This window comes from Megalopta genalis, chromosome 4 (genome assembly GCF_051020955.1).
Source record: "Megalopta genalis isolate 19385.01 chromosome 4, iyMegGena1_principal, whole genome shotgun sequence".
Taxonomy (NCBI): Eukaryota; Metazoa; Arthropoda; class Insecta; order Hymenoptera; family Halictidae; genus Megalopta; species Megalopta genalis.
This window is the reverse complement of record NC_135016.1, coordinates 13,460,197-13,480,219: the sequence shown is the minus strand read 5'-3', so window position 1 is coordinate 13,480,219 and position 20,023 is coordinate 13,460,197. Positions and strand designations below refer to the sequence as shown.

Sequence of the window (20,023 nt, the reverse complement as noted above, 5' to 3'; positions counted from 1 at the left end):
TAGATTTCAATTGACTTAAATGATTATCGTGTTGCATAATGATCTACAGTCTAATTAACATTCGTTGAAATCGTGTTTGATAAGCAAGAGTGTTTGCAATTGCTTTATTCTGTTTCTCAAAGATCATGTTTTCGGTTTTGTGTTAAAGTATAGAAGCGAAAGTTTCATGAAATTTGTAATTTTCTATCTCTAAAACTGTTTTTACCATGGTTATAAGTGCATTTGAAAAAGTAAATATTGTTGAACTATTACGAAAATCGTTTCAATCAATGATAAACGTTTTAAATTTAAGAAAAATCTGCAAAGACGTTTCCGTTTGCTTGATTTTATTTTTGCAAGACACGACAATTGCTTTTCGGGTTTGAAATTACAGTGCACTATACGTTCTTAAAACAGTGAAAATTATTGAATTATTGCTGAAATTGCATCTGACATTATTGTGGAATTTATATGGATGGAAAACCTGCAGAGAACAGGAATGTTTGCATTCACTTCATTCTACTTTTCCAAGAGCAGCAACTTCTTTCATTGAAGTCTGTTCGATACTTGAATGCAATTCGATTCGATATTTCTATGCGTATTTGAAACAGTAAAAATTGATAAACTATTTGTAGGAAACGTGTTAAAAACAGGAACGTTTGAATTTACTTAATTAAACGTGCTCAAAAACATGTTTTTGAGAGATTTCAGATATTTCAAACACTATCGATGTTTTAAATTTATTAAAATTATTAAAAGAAAGAAACAATTTTCCATTTGATACAGAATATAATTTCCGAATGAAAATATATAATCTAAAAATAATCTAAAAACCTAAACATAATAAAATATTTACAAACGTTCAACCGGTTCGTCAGGAAACCAGAGAAAAATAATTTTCAAATCACTTTTTCAAACGATTCTTTCATGTCACTATATTGCTCTATTATTTACTAAATTATGAAATTCAAGTAGAATGCCAAATAGTGAAGGTAATAAAAATAATCAAACGGTAAAAATAGTCAAAGTTAAATTTCGTACTTAAAATCTCTGCGAAACAATCAGAAAACAACGAAGCTAAAACAATACAACATTTCATTCTGAAAATCTGGATAAAAGTCTAATAAGCTTCGAAACTGACGGCATCGTTCAAAATTTTAGAAAACTAAACTAACATCGCCGGATGTACGACACTGTTTTCCTTGTCTAACAAGCTGTTGCTTGTTTCTCATCGTAATTAATTACGCCTTAATAAACATCCTCCGGCCTGAAAGCTAAAAGCGGTCGTAATGTTCTCGTTATTTATTACGGACGTTCGAAAAAATCTTTCTTTCCGCATTTGCATAATTGATCACCCAGATTCTGCCGCGGAATTGGTTGCATCGTCAGGAGTTACCATTAAAGTCTCGAAATTATTTAAAATTATTCCGTAAAATCGTTGACTTTATGTCATCGGGAACCACAAAAAATCATTCGGCTTATGAGAACGAAGTCAGAGGGACTTCGCCGTGGAAACGAGTCGCTGCCTACGGAAATAGTAACGCAGGAACGAACAAATTTGCATTCGCAGCCGTAATTAATTATCAATATGATAGTCCCACGGGTATCATGATTGTATTTTATGCTACGCTGTTGTTTCAAAAGCTGTTTCTCTACCAACGGCCTATCGTCGACGACCGACGGATCGCGGAATGATATGTGGCTGTCTTTAACGCGACTCCGGCCTCTCAATTTAATCGAGTCGTTATTCGCGTCGAGCTTCCAGGTGGCCTCATAGAAGTTGTAACGTTCGTTATTCCGTTAAGCTCAACATTTGGCAAACGAACTTTTGATCTTTCGACGAACTGCCTGCTCGTTGTAGCCAGATCTCGCGAAGGTTCCATCGAAATCTCTGGACCCTTTGAATTCAAGCTGCCCCACATAAATCTTTCGGTCGGTCTCGCTCGTGAAGAATTCTTGTGCAATAGGTGAAGGATGCAATTAGTTCGGAAGTTCACGAGCAACGAAATAATGCTACGATCTTTCTGCTTGGAACGTTTGCTGAAATATTCGAAAGTGAATACGCTGTCGGCGAAAAGTTTCTTGATCACTTTTGATACTGATCGACGAAGAGAAATTAGTTGCAAGAAAATGCTTTCGAATGTGTCACGATTAGACTGCGGATTTTTATACAACGGAAACTAATTTAGTTAGTTTTTTCTTTCTGCGATAATTCCTATTAATTGAAAAGAAACACGTTGACATTTTTTAAATTCTTATAATCTTTCTACTATTTGAAATTGCAACTACTCGCTTTTATTATGAATGCATGAAATCTGCAATCTAGTGATGATTATTCTTTTGCATTGATACACGTTATCATAAAAGGTATGTTTAAACAATCGAAATTTTAGTTTATATTCTACACAGGAAGAAATTAAATCTACTTTTGTTTCAGAAAATTAGTGATCGAGACGTTTCAAGCGACTATGCATATTCGTAAACGATGCCAAAAACATTTTCATTGTTGCTAACAGTCTGTGCTCCGTTTGTTGCGAATTATATTGTTCGATCACGATAGAAGAAGTTTTTCCATTGTAATATTATTCTATTATTATAACTTTCATAGATGAGTTCATATAGTTCATATATGTGTTCATTTAGTTCATTAGTTTAATTAGTTAACAACGATCTACAAGAAAATTTCCCACGAAGATTGACTATTCGCGATTTCGACTGTCATTTATATTTTTAATGCCTGTTTCAAGACTATCTGGATAACATAGTTTTACAACATGAAAAGTTGAAAAGTTCGCAAAATTTATGCGACTCGATTCTCTCCGTTAACGAATTCGCTATTTTTTAATATTAATAGATGCTTATTGGTTAAATACATCCATTCTATAATTTTAGAGATCAATCAATATCTGATTCTTTGTCTTTTCTTAATACATTGTGTTCGCGCAAAACATGCCTATACTATTATAATATCAATAAATTTTCGAAGAGATTTTCTGTAATTTGAAGCAAAGTAATAATAAATACAGCCGAAAGCAATTATTTATATGAATTTACATATTTTTATGTGGTTTGTTGATTTATTTCGCAAACTGTCCGAATCTACCCTATTTTATAATAAACCATTTACTTTAAATATAAAATATTAATAACGCGAAGATTTCATTCCTGTATAAAGAAAACCAGTAACATTGATATTGATTAGACACTCTCTAGTATAGCGATGATGTAATTTAACTGTCTATGTGCTACGTCGAAACAAGCTGTCAATCTCCGCGACGTCTGAATAAATAAGCAACATTTATAATCGTCGTTTCATTCCTTAACAATTTCATCATTCGAAAATCACGTATGCCAGTCGATTCGGATACAAGAGATTCAACTGTATTATCGACGCTAAATTGTCCTTCCAACTACAGGAGAAGTCGTACCAGTGACCTGACCAGTTTTCAGAGCGAGGCTTATTCTTGTTCGCCTAAGTCAATACGCAAGGCACACTCGGCTAGTTTAAAATCCACAATCCGATCGTTCGGAACAAAAACCCTCTCGTAAAGTTTTATGAACTAGTCCGGGGACTACGGAATCGTATGCGCGAATTTGCGAGTCGAATTCACGCGACAAAACATTGAATCGAAACTTTGGAAACCGTCGCTTGTAAATCGTGGAAGTTCGATCATTTTCATCGTCTACTTGGAAATGCAGTGAGACGGTTAACCGATCATCAAAAACTATGGTTTCTGCTTTGCAACTATGCAAACGCGACACACGTTGCGTTGCAGACGTGACGTCACAAATGTTAATATTCACCGAAAACCGTCATGAAACGTTCCAACAACTCACTGTTCCCGATTTTCGATAGTTTTGAATAAGAGCGCACTAACGATGTATCAATATTCCTCAATAATCTGTCAAAAATCGATAATCGATAATTAAAAATATCGACGATCTGCTGTATATCGTTGCTTAATTAACAATTATTAATCTTCAGTTTGATGCAACTTACAGTGCATCAGCATTTTTCAACAATCTGTCAAAACTTGATAATTAGAAATGTCGACAACCTGCTGTATCGTTGTTTAATTAACAATTATTAATCTTCACTTCGATGCAGCACAATACATTTCAATTTCTGACAGGCGAAAGATAAGCTGAACCGCTTGGAAATCTAGCGACGGTTCGTCACTCGCGATCTTTCAAAAGCCAACAATCAATAGCCTAGAATTTTGACGATCTTCCACGTTATCATTAATTGTTATTTGTTGTTAATTTCCGGGTCTCGGCAACACAGCGAATTTTAATTTCTGACAGACGAAAGTCATGGAGCCGAACCGCTTGGTTATCTAGCGACGGCTCTCGATTTGCGATGGTTACAAAATCGATAATCGATAGCCGAGAATTTGGACAATCTTTTACGCTATTATTCAACAAGCAATTATAAACCTTCATTTCGATCTAACACGACATATTTAGACTTTTGACGGACGAGAGAAGAGAAATTAAACCGCGGAGCAATCTAGCGACGGTTTGCGCTATTCAAAAATCGACGTGATAAATAGCCAAAAACTGCGACAAATCTACGATTATCCAAATAAACAATTATCAATGTCTCTTTTGATACAGCGTAGTATAACTGAACTTTTGACAGACGAGAGACAAGAAAAATGAAATCGCTCTGAAATCTAGCGACGGTTTGCGAATCGTGACGTTTCAGAAGCCGATAACGAATTTCGACGATCTACTGCACCATTGCTCGACAAACGATTATGAACCTTCGTTTTGACGCGACACAGTATATTTCACCTCCTGACAGACGGAAAACAAGAAGCCGAACCGCTCTGAACTCTAGCGACGGTTTGCGAATCACCATCGCGCGAACACTGTCGTACCGCGCCCGCGATCAGCTGAATCGAACCCGAGCCACATTCGGTACGATTAACGAGAAAACCGAACGAAGACGAAACCTGGCACTGTAACTTCTCTTATCCGAACGTTCGCGTGTCACTGTTAAGCCCGGACAATCGCGGCTTCCACTGCCGAGCACCGGACAATGTCAACAGACCGTCGAACCAGCGGCGATCGTTTCGCACAGCACACCGACGGAACACGAGCGGAGCACAGAGAGACAGACAACACATCGCCGGCAACATTCATCATTCGTCGAACGGGTCGTAACGAGCGGGAGGGCCGGGCCCAGCCCCGAAAGTCGGGCCCGCGATCGGCGCAGACATTGACAAGAACGGTTTTGGTGGCCGCGGCCCGGTCACATTGAACTTCACTGTACACGATCTATCATCCGTCAAGTAGTCGCGGCAGCCTCCTGCGTGCCTGTCGGACGCGAGCAGCACAGTATGACCTTTCGGGCTGGCACGGATTCATTCATAACCATCACTGGGTCCCGCGTGTGCACACGTGAACAAGGAGAGGACGACGCCGGCAGGGAGGAAGGGGAGGCGAGGGTAAAAATTTACGAGGGACCCATTAAACAAAAACGAAAACGAGAACGTGAAAAGATCGGCGGGCGGGTGGGGGAGGTGATCGAAGAGGAGAAGGAAGGAGAGACGCGTCGGCTGCACTATTAAACTCGGCGCACAGATGAGAAAAAAAGGCGAGCCCGTCTAATCAATGTCTGGCCGTGCGAATCGACTCCGGGGAGACTGGTCCCGTCGCCGAGCGGCAAATTAGAAGAGGCTCGGCAACAAACAAACAAACAAACAAACAAAAAAAAAACAAAACAATTCAATGTGATCATAATTACGAGGAACGTATCCGCGATATTCGTCGATAGAACGATTGCAAGGATAATGAAGAATGGTACCTGTGCTGCTTGAGGTTGTCCTGCCGCTTGAAGGACTTTCCGCAGACCTCGCAAGTGAAGGTCACGTCGTCCTTATGGCTGCGCTCGTGGATCATGAGGTTATAGGGCTTCGTGAAGCGCCGCTGGCAGTACTTGCAGACGAACTCTACCGTGCACTTGGCGCGCATCTTCTGCCGGCGGCCGAACTCCCTGCCGTGCCCCTCTGTCTCCATCGGCATTATCGCGAACATCCTTATAAATTCCCACCGCTCCTTCTCTTGGTCGACTCTCTGTCTCCTTTCCCTCTACCTCCTCTCTCACGGTCCTGCTAACGCCTCGAGTCGCTCCCTCCACCGGTTCAGCCTGCGGCCGTCTCGCTTTATCTCTCTTACTCTCTTTCTCGCTCTTCCTCTCTCTCTCTTTTCCTCTCTCGCTTTATCTCTCTTGCTTCCTCTCGGTCTCTGTCTCTTTGTCTCTCTCTCTCTCTCTCTCTTTCTCTCTTTCTCTCTCGGTCTCTCACGTTTCGACGGGGTTCCTCCTGGGATCCCTCTCTCGCCGCTCTCGTGCGTGTCGCTCTTCTCCTCCCGCGCAAACCTAGTCCCGACCGGCTAACTTCTGGGAGTGAGATCACTCCGGCTGTACCCCCTCGTGCGCGGAACCTCGTACCTCTCTCTACCTGCGGGAAATAAAGGAGCAATGATTTTTCGGATCGATCCATGGGGACGCGATCGTTCGTTCGATCGAACGGCCACGATCGTTGCGAACCGCGACGATCGGGCTACAGTCTTCGAACGGTTCTTTTCGGACGGTCTAATCCGATGCGAGCGTGTCTCAGCTTATTGTTGGGTCGGGATTTCTTTTCTTTCTTTTTCTTTTTGATGATTTTGTCGCATCGACGGCAGCCATTTTCTTGCCGGGCTTTGTCATTTTTAGACGAGATGTCGCGAGTTGCTCGCGACGTTTCTATTACGAGGGAACGATTCGCGGTTCACGGAGATTGATTTGACGATCCGCGCGAGAATCGCGCGATATCGATGGGATTTTGTTAACAGAACTGGAAACGATTGACTGAATATTGGCAGAACGGTTGCTTTGTTCATTTGTTGAGATGTTGCTGGTTTTAATGGAGTTTGCTGATGATTAAGGTTATCATGATCGTTGGCAAGCGTAACTTGGTTTGAACGGTTTTACATGGACTCAATTTGTTAGACAGTGTTTCTGTCGGATTTTCATGCAAAATAAAAATTGGCTGCTTCGATCGCAAGAAATAGAAACTAAACAGCGAGTTCGTTCTTTGCTTAATGGTTCTAATAGATTAATAATAATAGATTGATATTTTCGAATTCTTTTCATCGTTTTAGTATCTTAAATTGCATTCGACTAAATCTGCTATAAATGCATGAAATCCGTAGTCTAGTTATGATATTTACACTGCAGATATTTTTAGGATCTACGAAAACGGGTCATAATTTATGTTTTTGATTCAGTTTGATTTAGTTCATGTTTTGTATAATAAGCACAATATTATTGCCTGTTGTGGAACAAACGAAACGATATAGCATGATTAAAAATTTATTTATCGAGGAATGTTAGTTTTTACGTTGTCGATACACTGAATATTTATGTATAAAGAGCATCAGGTAATACAATTGATTTTTTCCATTCGATGCATAATTTCGAGCGCTATTGAATAGAAATTGCATCGCGCGTCTGTCTATGATCGGCAGATTCTACTTCTCACAAATACTCCAGCACAGAACAAACTGATGGATTCTTAAATTCGTTTTACGAACGATCAAAATCAAGCAGGAATGATCTTGATCGATTAAATATCTTAATGAGATTCAAGCAAAATATAACCTGCACTCATTTTTGTTAACTGTTGTACAATGAATTTTTGACGATCTTTGATAAATTGACAAAATGCATAGTTTGGCTATCCGTACCCCTGTTGCTATAATATGTTATAATTTACTTAGAATTTATAGGTGCAAGTCAGCCATTTCACTTATCGTCGCTGTCAAGAAACAATAAATCTTCGTCATTCAATCTGGACATGAATACTTGCGTGTTCGAATATTTTATTATCAATTCAATCGGTTCAAACTGCATAGCAACGCAAGCGGTTTTATGAAAACTTTGTTCGTGATTTTGTCTCACAAAGAAAGTTGAAGTTGAAAAGCTGAAAAGGATCAAACGCGTAACGTCTTTTTACGTCACAGATCCTACAATATAAGCTGTCCAACGAAAAGCTAAGTTGAAGTGCAATGAAAACGAACGCAAAACGGACTACGCTTGGACTCGAAATGAATGCACATATTCGTGAAGAATTCGAAACAAGTTATACAGTATACGTTTAATAGTTCACAGAAAATTGCTGGATTCAATCTCCATATCGTCTAGTCAATTTTTTGTTCGAGACACAATTTCTCGAACATTATGAGGTCAAATATTCCACACTGAAAGACACCGAAAATAAGTAGACGATAATAATGATTCAAAATAACAGGACCAACACGAAAGAGTCTAAGAGTAGGATTGTATTAGACTAGACCTTCAAATATCTGTGAAAGTAATAGACGCACGAAGCCATAGCATTGGACATGCTACGTTAAGTGTTCGTAACAGTTTCGTGTCATAAGACTATTACTTTTCGAGCAATACTAATTATCCTGACATTTCTTGTTCCACGATGCAACATGATCCTCACGAACCATATCCTCGTTTCTAGTATTTATCAGCTTCAAATTCTCCACGAAACATCTCGAACTTTCCACCAAATACGACATTTGGATTCCAACAATCAAGAACATCAAGGAATGGACTCTTTCGTTTTAAACAATTCCAATTAAACAAATTATAAATGGTTTACTATCTGAGAGAGTAAAACACGCAGAAGCCATTAATTCTACAACTCATCGACGTCAGATTCTCCTCAAAACACGAACTTTACACCAAATGCGTCAATTAGTTCCCAACAATCTAGAATATCAAGAAACCGTTTCTTTCTTTTTAAACCATTCTAATAAATTAGACTATAAACGGTTTATTTTCAAAGACAGCAAAAATCCTCAGAAACCATTTCTACAATTTTTCAACGTCAGATTCTCTTCAAACTTGAACTTTGTACAAAATCCATCAGTTAGCTTTGGATAATCTAGAACATCAAGAAACGGATATTTTCGTTTTAAACCACCTCAATAAATTAGGCTATAAATTGTTTACTCCCCAAGGCAGTCAAAATCCTCACAAATCATTTCTAAAACTTATCAATATCAGATTTTCTTTCAACTTTCTACAAAAACCATCAGACAATCCATTGGACAATCTAGAATATCAAGAAATGGACTGTGTCATTTTAAACCAATAAATTTTCCAATAAATCGGACTATAAATAGTTTACTTCCCAAGTCGCAAAAACCATCTCTATACAACTTATCGACGTCAGCTTCTCCCCAAAACTTTCCCCAAAATCCAGCAGTTAGCTTTGAACAATCTACAACATTAAGAAGTGGCCTCTTCCCTTTCGAACAATTCCAATTAACCGGACTAAAAGCGCTTTACTCCCTAAAACGGCGAAACTTCCCACAAACCATCTCTACGAAAACTTATCAGCGTCTCCTCGAAGCTTAAACTTTCCACTGAACCCATCGTTCAGCTTCGGACAATCTGGAGCGTCGTGAAATGGCCGTCGCCGGCACGGCAGAGCGATTCTACAATCAGCTAGACCAAATACGGGAAGTAGAACGTGCCTGGGATTAAGGGGGCATAAAACGAAACTGGGACACGGCGCGGCGTTTCCGTGAACGATCGTGGAACGCGCGCGATTCGCCGCGCGACGGCCGCGTCTTGCGGCGCGTAAGGGCGAGGATCAATCAAGAAGCGTGACCGAATGAAAGCAGCACGCGAAGTGGCTCAGTTGTTGACCGGTAGTCGAAAAGAGTGGTCCCGCGGAGTGGAGAGGCAGCAATAAAAAAGGCCCCCGGGGTCCAATCGCGCGGTGTGGCGCGGCCATTGTGCAGGAGCCACGTCCGGTGCTACTGGTAGCGCAAGGTAAGCACACGGCGCACGCTCGAATAAAGTGGCGTGTCCGAATGAGTAATAAGCGTGGCTGGGCGTATCCTGGTTGGTTAGGCTGCCTAACGGCGGTGGGGCCTAATCGGAGCTGCGTGTTACGCGCGAGTCTGCTATAGCAGTTTTTTGCTCCGCTTCGCTCGTCATCACGCTAACTCGAAGATGACACACTGTGCCGCCCGCCGATTTCGTTAGACGAGATTGCTCTCCCCGCAACCGCTCGCATCGCGGTCAATCTCGCGGCTATCGTTCGATCACGGATGTTCACGCGGAATAGAAAATGTTCGTGGAGCTTCGCGCGAAGCAGGATAGGGTCGTGGAACCGGTTACTGTGGGCTCACCAATTGCTGTGCCTTCGGTTTGTTTCCGCGCACAATTAACTTCATATTTAGCCAATGAGACGTGTTACAGTTTTTTTTAATTCTTTTATTTTGTTTATCTTTGAATCGTCACCCCACGGTAACCGGTCCCACCATCCCAGAGTTGGGCAATGTTTTATTCGTTTGATAGAGAAGAGAAAAATTCGAACGAATCACATTTTATTCGACAATATCGAATAAATATAGGATCGAATACAAATTTGTCTAGGTAACAATTTATTCGAATAAAGAATTATGCGAATTATTAATTCGAATAAATATATAGAATAATTTATGACGAATAATGAATAATCGCGCGTTCTAAATTATTCGCACAATTCCTTATTAGGAACATTGGATAAAGTTTTATGCAGATACATTTTTATTCGATTGTATATTTATTCGATAGTGTCGTATATGCGAAGGCAAATCAATGCTCAATTCTTGTAATGTCTTCGTTGTTTGTTATTTCATACTGTCAATTTATCCGTGGTCTAGTGACAAGACTTTTCTCCGGTCTCCATAATTGTTTCATTCGGAACCGATTAACAGCTTGAAATAGTTACTTTGGGAAACTCTTTAATCCTTGGTTAATTCCTTCGATGCGTGCACCGTTTTATAGATCTCATTTCCATACCCTCTTTGTCGTAATAATTGTCCGCAAAAATTACTTATACAATGATATCACTACTACGGAGTTATGCTAGATCCCAAAGTACAAGAAATTGTGTTAATGTAAATCTAGATAAGTGCTCCATTGATAATTTATTCTTAGCCAGTGTATAAAGTAGTAAAGTATGGAAAATTATACTTTTACAAGAAAATAAAATAGAAGTAAAATTGAAATAGCAATAAAAGTCGCCCGTGACTCCAATATATGAGTTAAGAACCATATCACATCAGTAAATATACAAGTAAAGACCACTTCGTGGCTGGTGTAATCGATATTTATGTCACATTCGTCATTTCATTCTACACTAAATTACTGAAATTGCGGCGCTTTGTTGTTAAGAAACTAAACGAAGACTGATATTTTTTGCAGCTTCTATCACAATTTCAGCATAAAACTGGAACCCTAAGTCTGAGGAGGAGTGGAATGGACAGTTCTGCGACCGTGGGTGGTTTCTTTCAAATCGTGATTACATTCACGATTTGCAACGTGTTTTGTGCAAAACTGTCTTCGACAGAATAAGCCGTTTTTTTCAACCGATTTGATCGTCATCGGGCTAATTTAAATATGCCACGCTGTCAATAGACGATCGATCTATCATCGATCGTGATCTGCTCTTTGGAAGAGGAGATTTAAAACGCGCTTATCGTTACAGCAATTCGTTTCACCCGTATTGAAAGTTTCAAATGACGAAAGACTATGAGTCTACTATGAAAACCATGGGGCTCTATGACTTTCAGGTGTGTTATTTCGAAATATAGATCATTGTCAGATTCGCGGTTTATCAAATTTTAGGCAAACATGTTCTGGACTCGAGAATTAGTTTTATAAAATGAGATAAGTTCAAGACAATGTGCAAGTGTAAAGTGACGTCAAATTGACCTCTCTCTGGTTTCACATGAGGTTTGGGTTTCTGGAGTTTAAATCTAATTTTGATACAGCTATTATATAAATGATGAACCATTAATATTAGTTCAAGTAACAGGATCAAAAACCCTAAACAATAAATAAATATTGAGGTCAAAGAAATAGGTTGAAAAGTAGACAGAAAATAGTTGATTCGTGATTAGAATGGATTTTAAAGGATTTGAATAATTCTATTTGCCATAAAATTGACAAAATAGTTTTCTATTTATTCCCTTAGAACTAAGATATTACTTTCGTAATGATTATATCATTTTATTACATGAAACAAACGCGACTCTGGAATGCTAAAATTAAAAGCGTAAAACGTGTAATCATGCAGAAATGAATTACTGCAATAGTTTGCCAGTATCGGACTCCAGTTGCTGATAATTTCATCAGAAAAATTGACTAATGCATTAAGACTGTTATGAAGTTATCTACGATGTAAACCGAAGCATAAAAATTGTAAAAGTTTCAGATACAATTTTTTTTCTCATGCAAATCCTGCCGTATTCTAATCATTTACGACGATTCTGCCATTTTTGGATTCGAAAGGATAGCGTACTTCATGACAGAGATAATAGGTTATTCCGCAACTTCGTTGCGGTTGAAAACATCGCGAGATAAGAGAAAGACAAGATATATTATGTTCGAAATCGAGACCGATGATTGACGTAGTTTTCAGTGGAATACTGTGTAAACTAGTTGTATAGATTCCTTTGGTAATTAATCTCGATGACTCTAGCCTAATTAATATCCGAGTTCGATCGTACAATCTTCATAAATTACCGGATGTTGAGTAACTTGTATGTAAATCAGACGAATTTATAATGATCGATAGCCAGAGACTGAAAAGCTGATTTATAACGTAATAATCGGGACGACTTGACTTTGCGATAGTTAGCATGAGAATGTGAGAAGATTTTGCGATTATAATTTTAAGCCGTAATTGTCCTCGTTATACCTCGGATTACTTTTCATGCTACGTGTTTCATATAATTTACTGTCGCACGTTGCGATTTTCACTTCTGAAGTTCTTCTTGAAAACTTGCTTTTGAAACACATACACGAGTTACCTGGTTTTATTACTAAGAGACATAGTATTTTAAAACTTGTGACGTAAATAAATATCTAATAGAAGATTTATTTTTGCTGCGACTTCATCTTGGAGAAATATTTTCTAATCAATATTTCATTTCTTATTATTATTAGTTGCAAAATTCTTACCGAACATCCTTCAAGGAAATTATAAATTATTCCACGTCCTTCTAACAATTCTGTATTTGCTAAATAAACCGTCCGACTTAAAGCATTCATAAATAAATAGACAAACATTTGCTTTCCAATTTAAATCGTTCGAGAACAGATCTAACACAAGTTTCTCGTATAACGTACGTCAAATATTCTCATTTTCCAAATGCCTTCGGTTTTCTATAAAAAGAAAACACATCGAAAGATTTTATAGGTACAGCGAGGCCGAATAATGCACGAAAAAGGCCAGCGAAAAAAAAGAAAACGCGAGGAAGAAACCGCCCGTTCCAGAAAACGAGAATATAATATCAGCAAAGTCAACATCCAAGAATAGACACCTCGAGCTTTAAACCGGAATATCTTGAAAGTGAAAACGTGTGACTTACGTTATTTCGCCTAAGAGCGGCCATAATATATTCCTCCGACCCAGACCGAGCGTGTATCATTACCAGCGCCATGACAGCAAATCTTATGCCGAGCGGCAAGTTCGTCTGCTCGCGTGTCGCGATGAAGAGGTCAAAGTTAATGTATGATAATGTATGATAATGCGATGTATGTGAAAGCACGCATTTAAAATCGCGCGGCATGTCGAAGGGATCCTGAAACGAGCCCACGAAAACGCCGTAGAGCCGCGTAGGCTCTCCGCTGTCTCGCATCGGCGCGGCTTAAAGATCTACGATCGGTTTGCCGAAAATCTTGCGCAAGAATCGCGCGTTTTGAAATCACGTTAATGAAGGACGGAATTGCGTGCGGGAGACGTACGATCTCGAACGTCGAAATTTGTCCGCCGTATCAGCCGGCGGACCCGCCGCCGGCTTCGCCGTTACAACAGCGGAGTTACAAGCCGTGACCGACGTTCCTCTTCGCCCGGCGCGTTGTAAAATACAAGTTCGAGCCGTCGCGAAGAATAATGGAGTTGTTTGGCCGGGCCCCGACGGGAATACAATTACAGAATTAAGCCGGGCGACCGGCGTTCGATTTCTTAATCTTGTTAGACACGCGTCCAGCAATTCGATCAAGCTGTCGTCCCCTAAGGACGCTGACGTTGCCGCGAGGGAGCTTCGCTCGTGAACCACGAGCACGTCCAACGAAATCGGAGGTACGCGCGCTTGTCGTCCGTTCAAAATTATCGTGCGCGTTGCGCCGTGATTCGCATCGGTTACGCGAGATTTTGGATCGTGACACGGGATTACGGTGAACGAACTATCCGTTTTGTCGAATATATTCTGTTATGGGTTTCTTTCCGTGCACGCCTCGATCGGCTGGAACGTTGTGAGCGAGCGAGGATTTTTCTGAGAAACAGGAGCCGAATTATATGTTTATTTCTTTTTTTAATTCGTTAATGATTTTAGTAAGTTAAACGTAATTATGGACGGATGTGCTTGTTGAATTCTTCTAGCGATTTAAATTCGACTTAAATTCGATTTAAATTTATTTTTATCATAGTTGACGAAAATGTGTGGTCTGTTTTTAATGTTACATCGTGGTTAGGCAATTGTTTAACAAAATATAGCGAAAGGAAGGAAGAAAGGATGTTTAACAACAATGATATTTCGACGATATTGAATTTGGAAGATCGTTTTGGTTGAGAGACAATGTTATGATGAAATATGCACTGCATTATTACGTGTTAAAACGCCAGAGATTTTAATGCAAATATAGGTTTGAATGAACTAATTTGAAATTTCAGAAAATAATTGTATCTTTAAAATACAGTAGTTCTGTACTGATCCAACTGATTTGATTCAATATATGTAAATGTAAGTACGGTCGTAAAGTGATGTATCAAAACCATGAAAATGCACCGAAAACAAATCGCTGTTCAATTTCCGTTGTTTTTGTTTATTCGCTGACATTTTTTAGACGACAGCGCACATGCAATGGAAATGCAATATTTCGTATATTATTAATGTAATTTTGCAATTACGATGTTTATTTATTGGGAACAACGAAAGAATGTACTTTTTATGTAGACACGAAAAAAATGCCTATTCGAGGAAAGAGTTTAAATTTAAAACAAGATTGAAATAATTGATTACTGAGCAATTAATTTATCGTGATAGAAAAAATACTTTGAACATTTCAACATAAACTCTTAAACTCAAAAGCACAAGGTATGCAAGCTGTATACAATTTAACTTTGACTTCAATCTTTTTCATTTACTCATTTTGCAGTAAATGAATTGACTCATTCAGTTTGACATTTTAAAATCGTTGAAATTATAAAGATTCTCTCGTGACGGGTAAAGCAAATCAGCACATACCAGTCACTTAGAATTACAACCATTCGATGCCAAATTCGGTACCAATAATTCACACTTTTTCTATGTTTTTTCCTATGTTATTCAGTCGCTTATCTATAAACTATCCCGAATTGGTCGAAAACAAAACTATCGTCTGAACCGCCTAACACGATCTGCCAAGGAACAACTCCCACGTTCACTGCAATTTTCCTATATCATCGAAGAATCCCACGTTACTCTCCTCATGAAATAATCGCTCGAAGTGGCGGAATAAATTGCAAAATCTCGAATCCAGTTCTTTCTCGTCGTTCTCCAAAACTAGCAGATACTTAACGTTCGATGCTAAGTTGAGTGGTACAGTAATCGCTCCATTTGCATAGCCACAAAACGATTTTTACTCCAACCTAATGCAGTCAATCAAGATAAAGAATCCCAGATTCGTCACAGTTTTCTTAAATCATCTACTACGACGCCAAGTTACATTCTACGTGGAAAAAGTCACTCGTGATGATCGAATAAATTCCGAAAGAAAAAACTGATTCAGTCCTATCTCGTCATTTTTTGTCCCATACCAGTTACTGAACATTCGACGTTAAATTGAGTGCTAAAGTTCTTCCTTAATACGATCTACCAAGGAAGAGTGTACCAACTTGGTTAGAATAATTCTCGAATCATCTACGACACCGAGTCACTCGAGGTGACAGAATGAATTCCAAAAGTCCGATTCAATCCTATCTCCTCGTTCTCCAAAGCCATCTCATACCAGTCGTTAAACATCGATTACCAAGTTCACCGCTAACGATTCCCAACTTCCTAAGCTTCTCGCCTCTAACAGCTCGATTGTTTACCGAGAAACCGAACTTTTCTCGACCAAATACAATCCGGCAAGGAAAACAGTCCCGGACTGGTCGATGAGTTTCCCAAACTCATCCGAGCCTCGTAAACAACTTAGCCGCCACAACGGTAGCCGGCGTTGGTGCCCAGGTAGAGGCACGAGGTACGCTTATTCGGCGGCCGGCGTCCGCAAAGGGTTAAAGATCGTCGGGAGCTGGAGGACCGCTAACGACTTGGTGCGGCGCGTCCGCGACCGCAAGGCCGGTCTTTCATCAGGAAATCCGTCCTCGCGGCGACTGTTCAAGACGAGCGGCTACCACGTTTACGCTCGGTCACTCGCGGGCAAAACGAGACGAAGGACGGAGGGCGCGGGTGAAGAACCAGCCAATCAAAGGAGGACGGAGTGGAGCCAACCAAGAAGCTCGGCCGACGTGCGTGCATCCGTTCTCGTATGTATGGAAGGAATAAAGAAGGGAGCAGTAGCCTTCGTTCGTTCGCCAGTAGCCAACCAAAGAGGAGCTACTGTGAACCGCCCTACCGCTGACTACCGGTTTTCGGCCAGTCGCTACTGAATCTCCATAGACATCCACCAACGGGAACCACACCCTCCTCCTTCTGGATCGACTTGGTACTTGGTCACGATCAACCGGGAATCCGCCAGGGAAGGGCTAGGCTCCCTGTCCACGGCCGCTTTTGCCATCCAATCGGAACTCGACCCTTTCGCGGTGATCTCGAGGGAGACGCCGGCAATGGTGCTTTCGTGGGTCGGGAGATGATCGGCGCGGTCGTAAGGGTGCAAATTTTTAGAGTACACTGTTTAGGCCACGCTTTTTGTGGTAGACTGTTTGAGGTGCGACTTTTAGAGCGATAATGGTTAGACTATACGAGGAAACATTTCAGTGTACGCTATTTAGCGTGCAAGTTTTGAAGTACGGTTTTTAGAGTGCAATGTTATGGCACGTTCTTTGGAGGGTGCGAATTTTTAGAGTACACCCTTTTCCGGATAACTTTTGAGATAGACTCCTCGGGGCGCAATTTTTAGAGTGATAATGATTAGACTATACTAGAAAACATTTTAGTGCACAGTTTTTAGTCTGCACGTTTCGAAGTGTGCGGTTTTTAGAGTGCAGTAATTAAGGTGCATTCTTTAGGAAACACCCTTCTGGGGTCACTTTTCAAGGTAGACTCTTAGAGGTGCTGTTTCTAGAGTGATAATCATTAGACCATAGTTGAGAACATTTTAGTGTGCACTCGTTAGGGTGCAAGTTTTAATGTACACCTTTTAGAGTGCAATATTAAGGTACATTCTTTAGTGTGCAGTTTTGGGGAGCACTTTCTTGGATGAAATTTTTGAAGTGATGATCATTAGATTGTAGTAAAAAAAACTTTGTAGTGTGCAGTCTCTAGGATGCAAATTTCTACTTTTTATGGTGCAAATTTTAAAATACTCGCTGTATGGTGCACTCTTTGAACTATAATGATTAAAACGTACTTTTCAGGATGGTCTCTCGCGGGTGCAATTTTTAGAGTGCTAATAGCACAGAACGTTTTTGTGTACACTCTTTAGAGTGTAAATTTTAGTGTGAACTCTTTAAGGTGGAAATTTCAGTATCCACTTTTTTTTTTATAGTGAACTTTTTAAGGTACAGCTTTTAGTTGAGATGTTCCTCGTTTCGACTCTTGAATGAGGATTTCTTAATTTCGATTTTCTCTGCAATCTTTTTCGATTTGTACGTTTGATGTGAAATGAGTTTATTATTTTTGTCTAGGTCTAGTTTCATGGGATTTTGTCTGAAGTTTTTATCTAATACGTTTTAGTCAACGATTTATTGATTTTGAAAGGATTCTATGCATTTATAACAGGAATTAATTGATCAAATGCAAAACAGTAAGAACATTCGAAGGATTTAGAGATACTGTTGCCGTCTTCAATTCATTAGAATGATTTAACACGAGAAATCACTGTCCACGTAGGCTTGTTTGATAATCTACTGTTTTGCAGACTGCTTTCATTTTTGATCAAATTTATGTAAACAAATCGTTAAGCAATGAGAGATTTCTTGTAAAGTATTTTATCCTGATAAACTGAAAGCGAGTCTAAAAGATCTCGATTACATTACATTTTATTAATTAAAAATAATTTTCATACTGTTCGACAATTATTCCATTATTACAATATTAGTTGACACGCAGGCAGAAAGTATAGAATTGTATAAAATTGACTCGATTTTTGTTTCCAATTGTTGAAATCATCAATCCTGATCAAACATTGCATATTTAATATCGATGTACAAAAATTCTGAACCTCACAAAATTATAATTACGAAAGCGTGCGAAACACCGAAGCAAAACAAACTTTCTAAGATAGAAAAACACCCGCGGTGTCAATGTTTAAAACTAAACATTAAATTGTCACGAAAATTCCTAGTTGCAAAAGGAAAGATGTTCGAAACATCCATCATCGGTGATACAAAGTTCAAATGAATGGCCGGAATAGGAACGATCGCGGTCGCGTATACAGCGCGGCGAGGTTTAGAAAGTGTTCGACCTAACAGAGGAAACAAATTGTTCCGCGCGAAGTCAGCACGTTGGGATCCGGACGAACCCGACTGGCCATCTCTCCGAAACCCGTCGAACAGCACACGCATAAGTGCTCCGCGGCAGCGACGAATGAAATTTAAGCTCAAAGTCTTGCCCGGTAGCCAATCAAAGCGAAACAGCTACCGTGTACCGCCCTCCGGAACGCTACCGGTTTTGGGCCAGTCAACACGAAGGCTGAAGAGGCATCAACGAATGTGGACCACACCTTTTCCCGCCCGCTCGATCCGGGACACAATGAAATATCATGCGAGAGTCGCGAGGACCGCGTTCACTTTCGTCGCGTCGACTCTCACCGGCATCGGATCCGAACGACACCCGAACCAACGAGAGAACACGAAATCGTAGAATCAAGGTAACTGGAGAACATGACTAACAAATAGCGACAACTACCTAACAATTATTCGAATCCCGAGTGGTTGGTTTCGTTAATTCCGATTCGTAGACTCGATTTAATCCCGATTCATAGATTTGCCCGATTCGCGCGACGACCGTGACGACGCCGTGAAAGCGTGACGCGGCGAATATTCGCCGAGGGATGAAAGAAATGATTCACTTACCGGTCGAAATCAGCGCGCGGACTTTGTAATTCCCGTGGGCTGCGGCTTGGGAAGGCACCTGGACAGGGGCAAGGCCGGGCCGTGTCAACAGCGAACTCGGAACCGAAACTGCGTGCGTGAAATCGCGCGTCAGCGAAGAAATGTGCCGGGCGAACTCGTTTCTCGAAATCGATTCTGAGTGGATCGTGTATCGGGATGCTGTCTTCCGGGCTGACAGGTCTGGACCGTTTGGGTGCGCGGCGTCGACTGAAGCTCCGTTTGCCTGCTCGGTTCGCTGGTAGCCCGAATAGGTAGGCACACCAGAAGACGGTAGGACGCGGTGTGTAACCGCCAAAGGTCTCCTTCGTCGTCGTCGTCTCGCTTCTTCTGGTTGGAGGACCGGGAGACACCTCCCTACCGAACCGACTCACCGATGCCCACAAGCCGTGTCGTTTGTCCGTGTGAGCCTCCTCTCGATTCTACCAGAAACGGTCCAGGATCTTCCTTCCTTGAACCGTGAGCGCGCGCTCCCGGCGGTGGTAGTGGTGCTGGTGCTGGTGCTTGTGCTGGTGCTGATGCTGGTGCCAGCGGTGGTGGTGGTGGTGGTGGTGGCCAAGAGAAGCAGAAGAGCGCGGCGCGTCGGAGGATCGCGGAGGTGGAACAGGAGCAGACGAAGGAAAAGGAAGAGTGGGCTAAAAGAAGAGGAAGAAGCGCGGCTGCTCCTTATCCTGCCGGGTTCGGCCGTCCTTGTCTGGCCAGTCGCCGAATAGCAGCGCGGT

The 20,023-nt window shown here is 40.7% G+C and overlaps 1 protein-coding gene across 2 annotated transcripts in view; it reads right to left on the bottom strand.

The window, feature by feature from the left end:
• drm (odd-skipped family member drumstick) overlaps positions 1 to 19,704 on the bottom strand; it is a 29,076-nt gene extending 9,372 nt beyond the window's left edge. Inside the window, exons 1-2 of one of the 2 annotated variants that reach the window (XM_076521325.1) lie at positions 19,266 to 19,704; positions 5,792 to 6,446 (exon numbers count right to left, since the gene is read on the bottom strand). In XM_076521325.1, the coding sequence (XP_076377440.1) occupies positions 5,792 to 6,021 (230 nt within the window). In that variant the 5' untranslated portion in view covers positions 6,022 to 6,446; positions 19,266 to 19,704. The remainder of the gene's footprint in view (positions 1 to 5,791; positions 6,447 to 19,265) is intronic. The other variant, XM_033472603.2, reaches the window with a different exon arrangement.
• Positions 19,705 to 20,023: the final 319 nt, after the last annotated feature.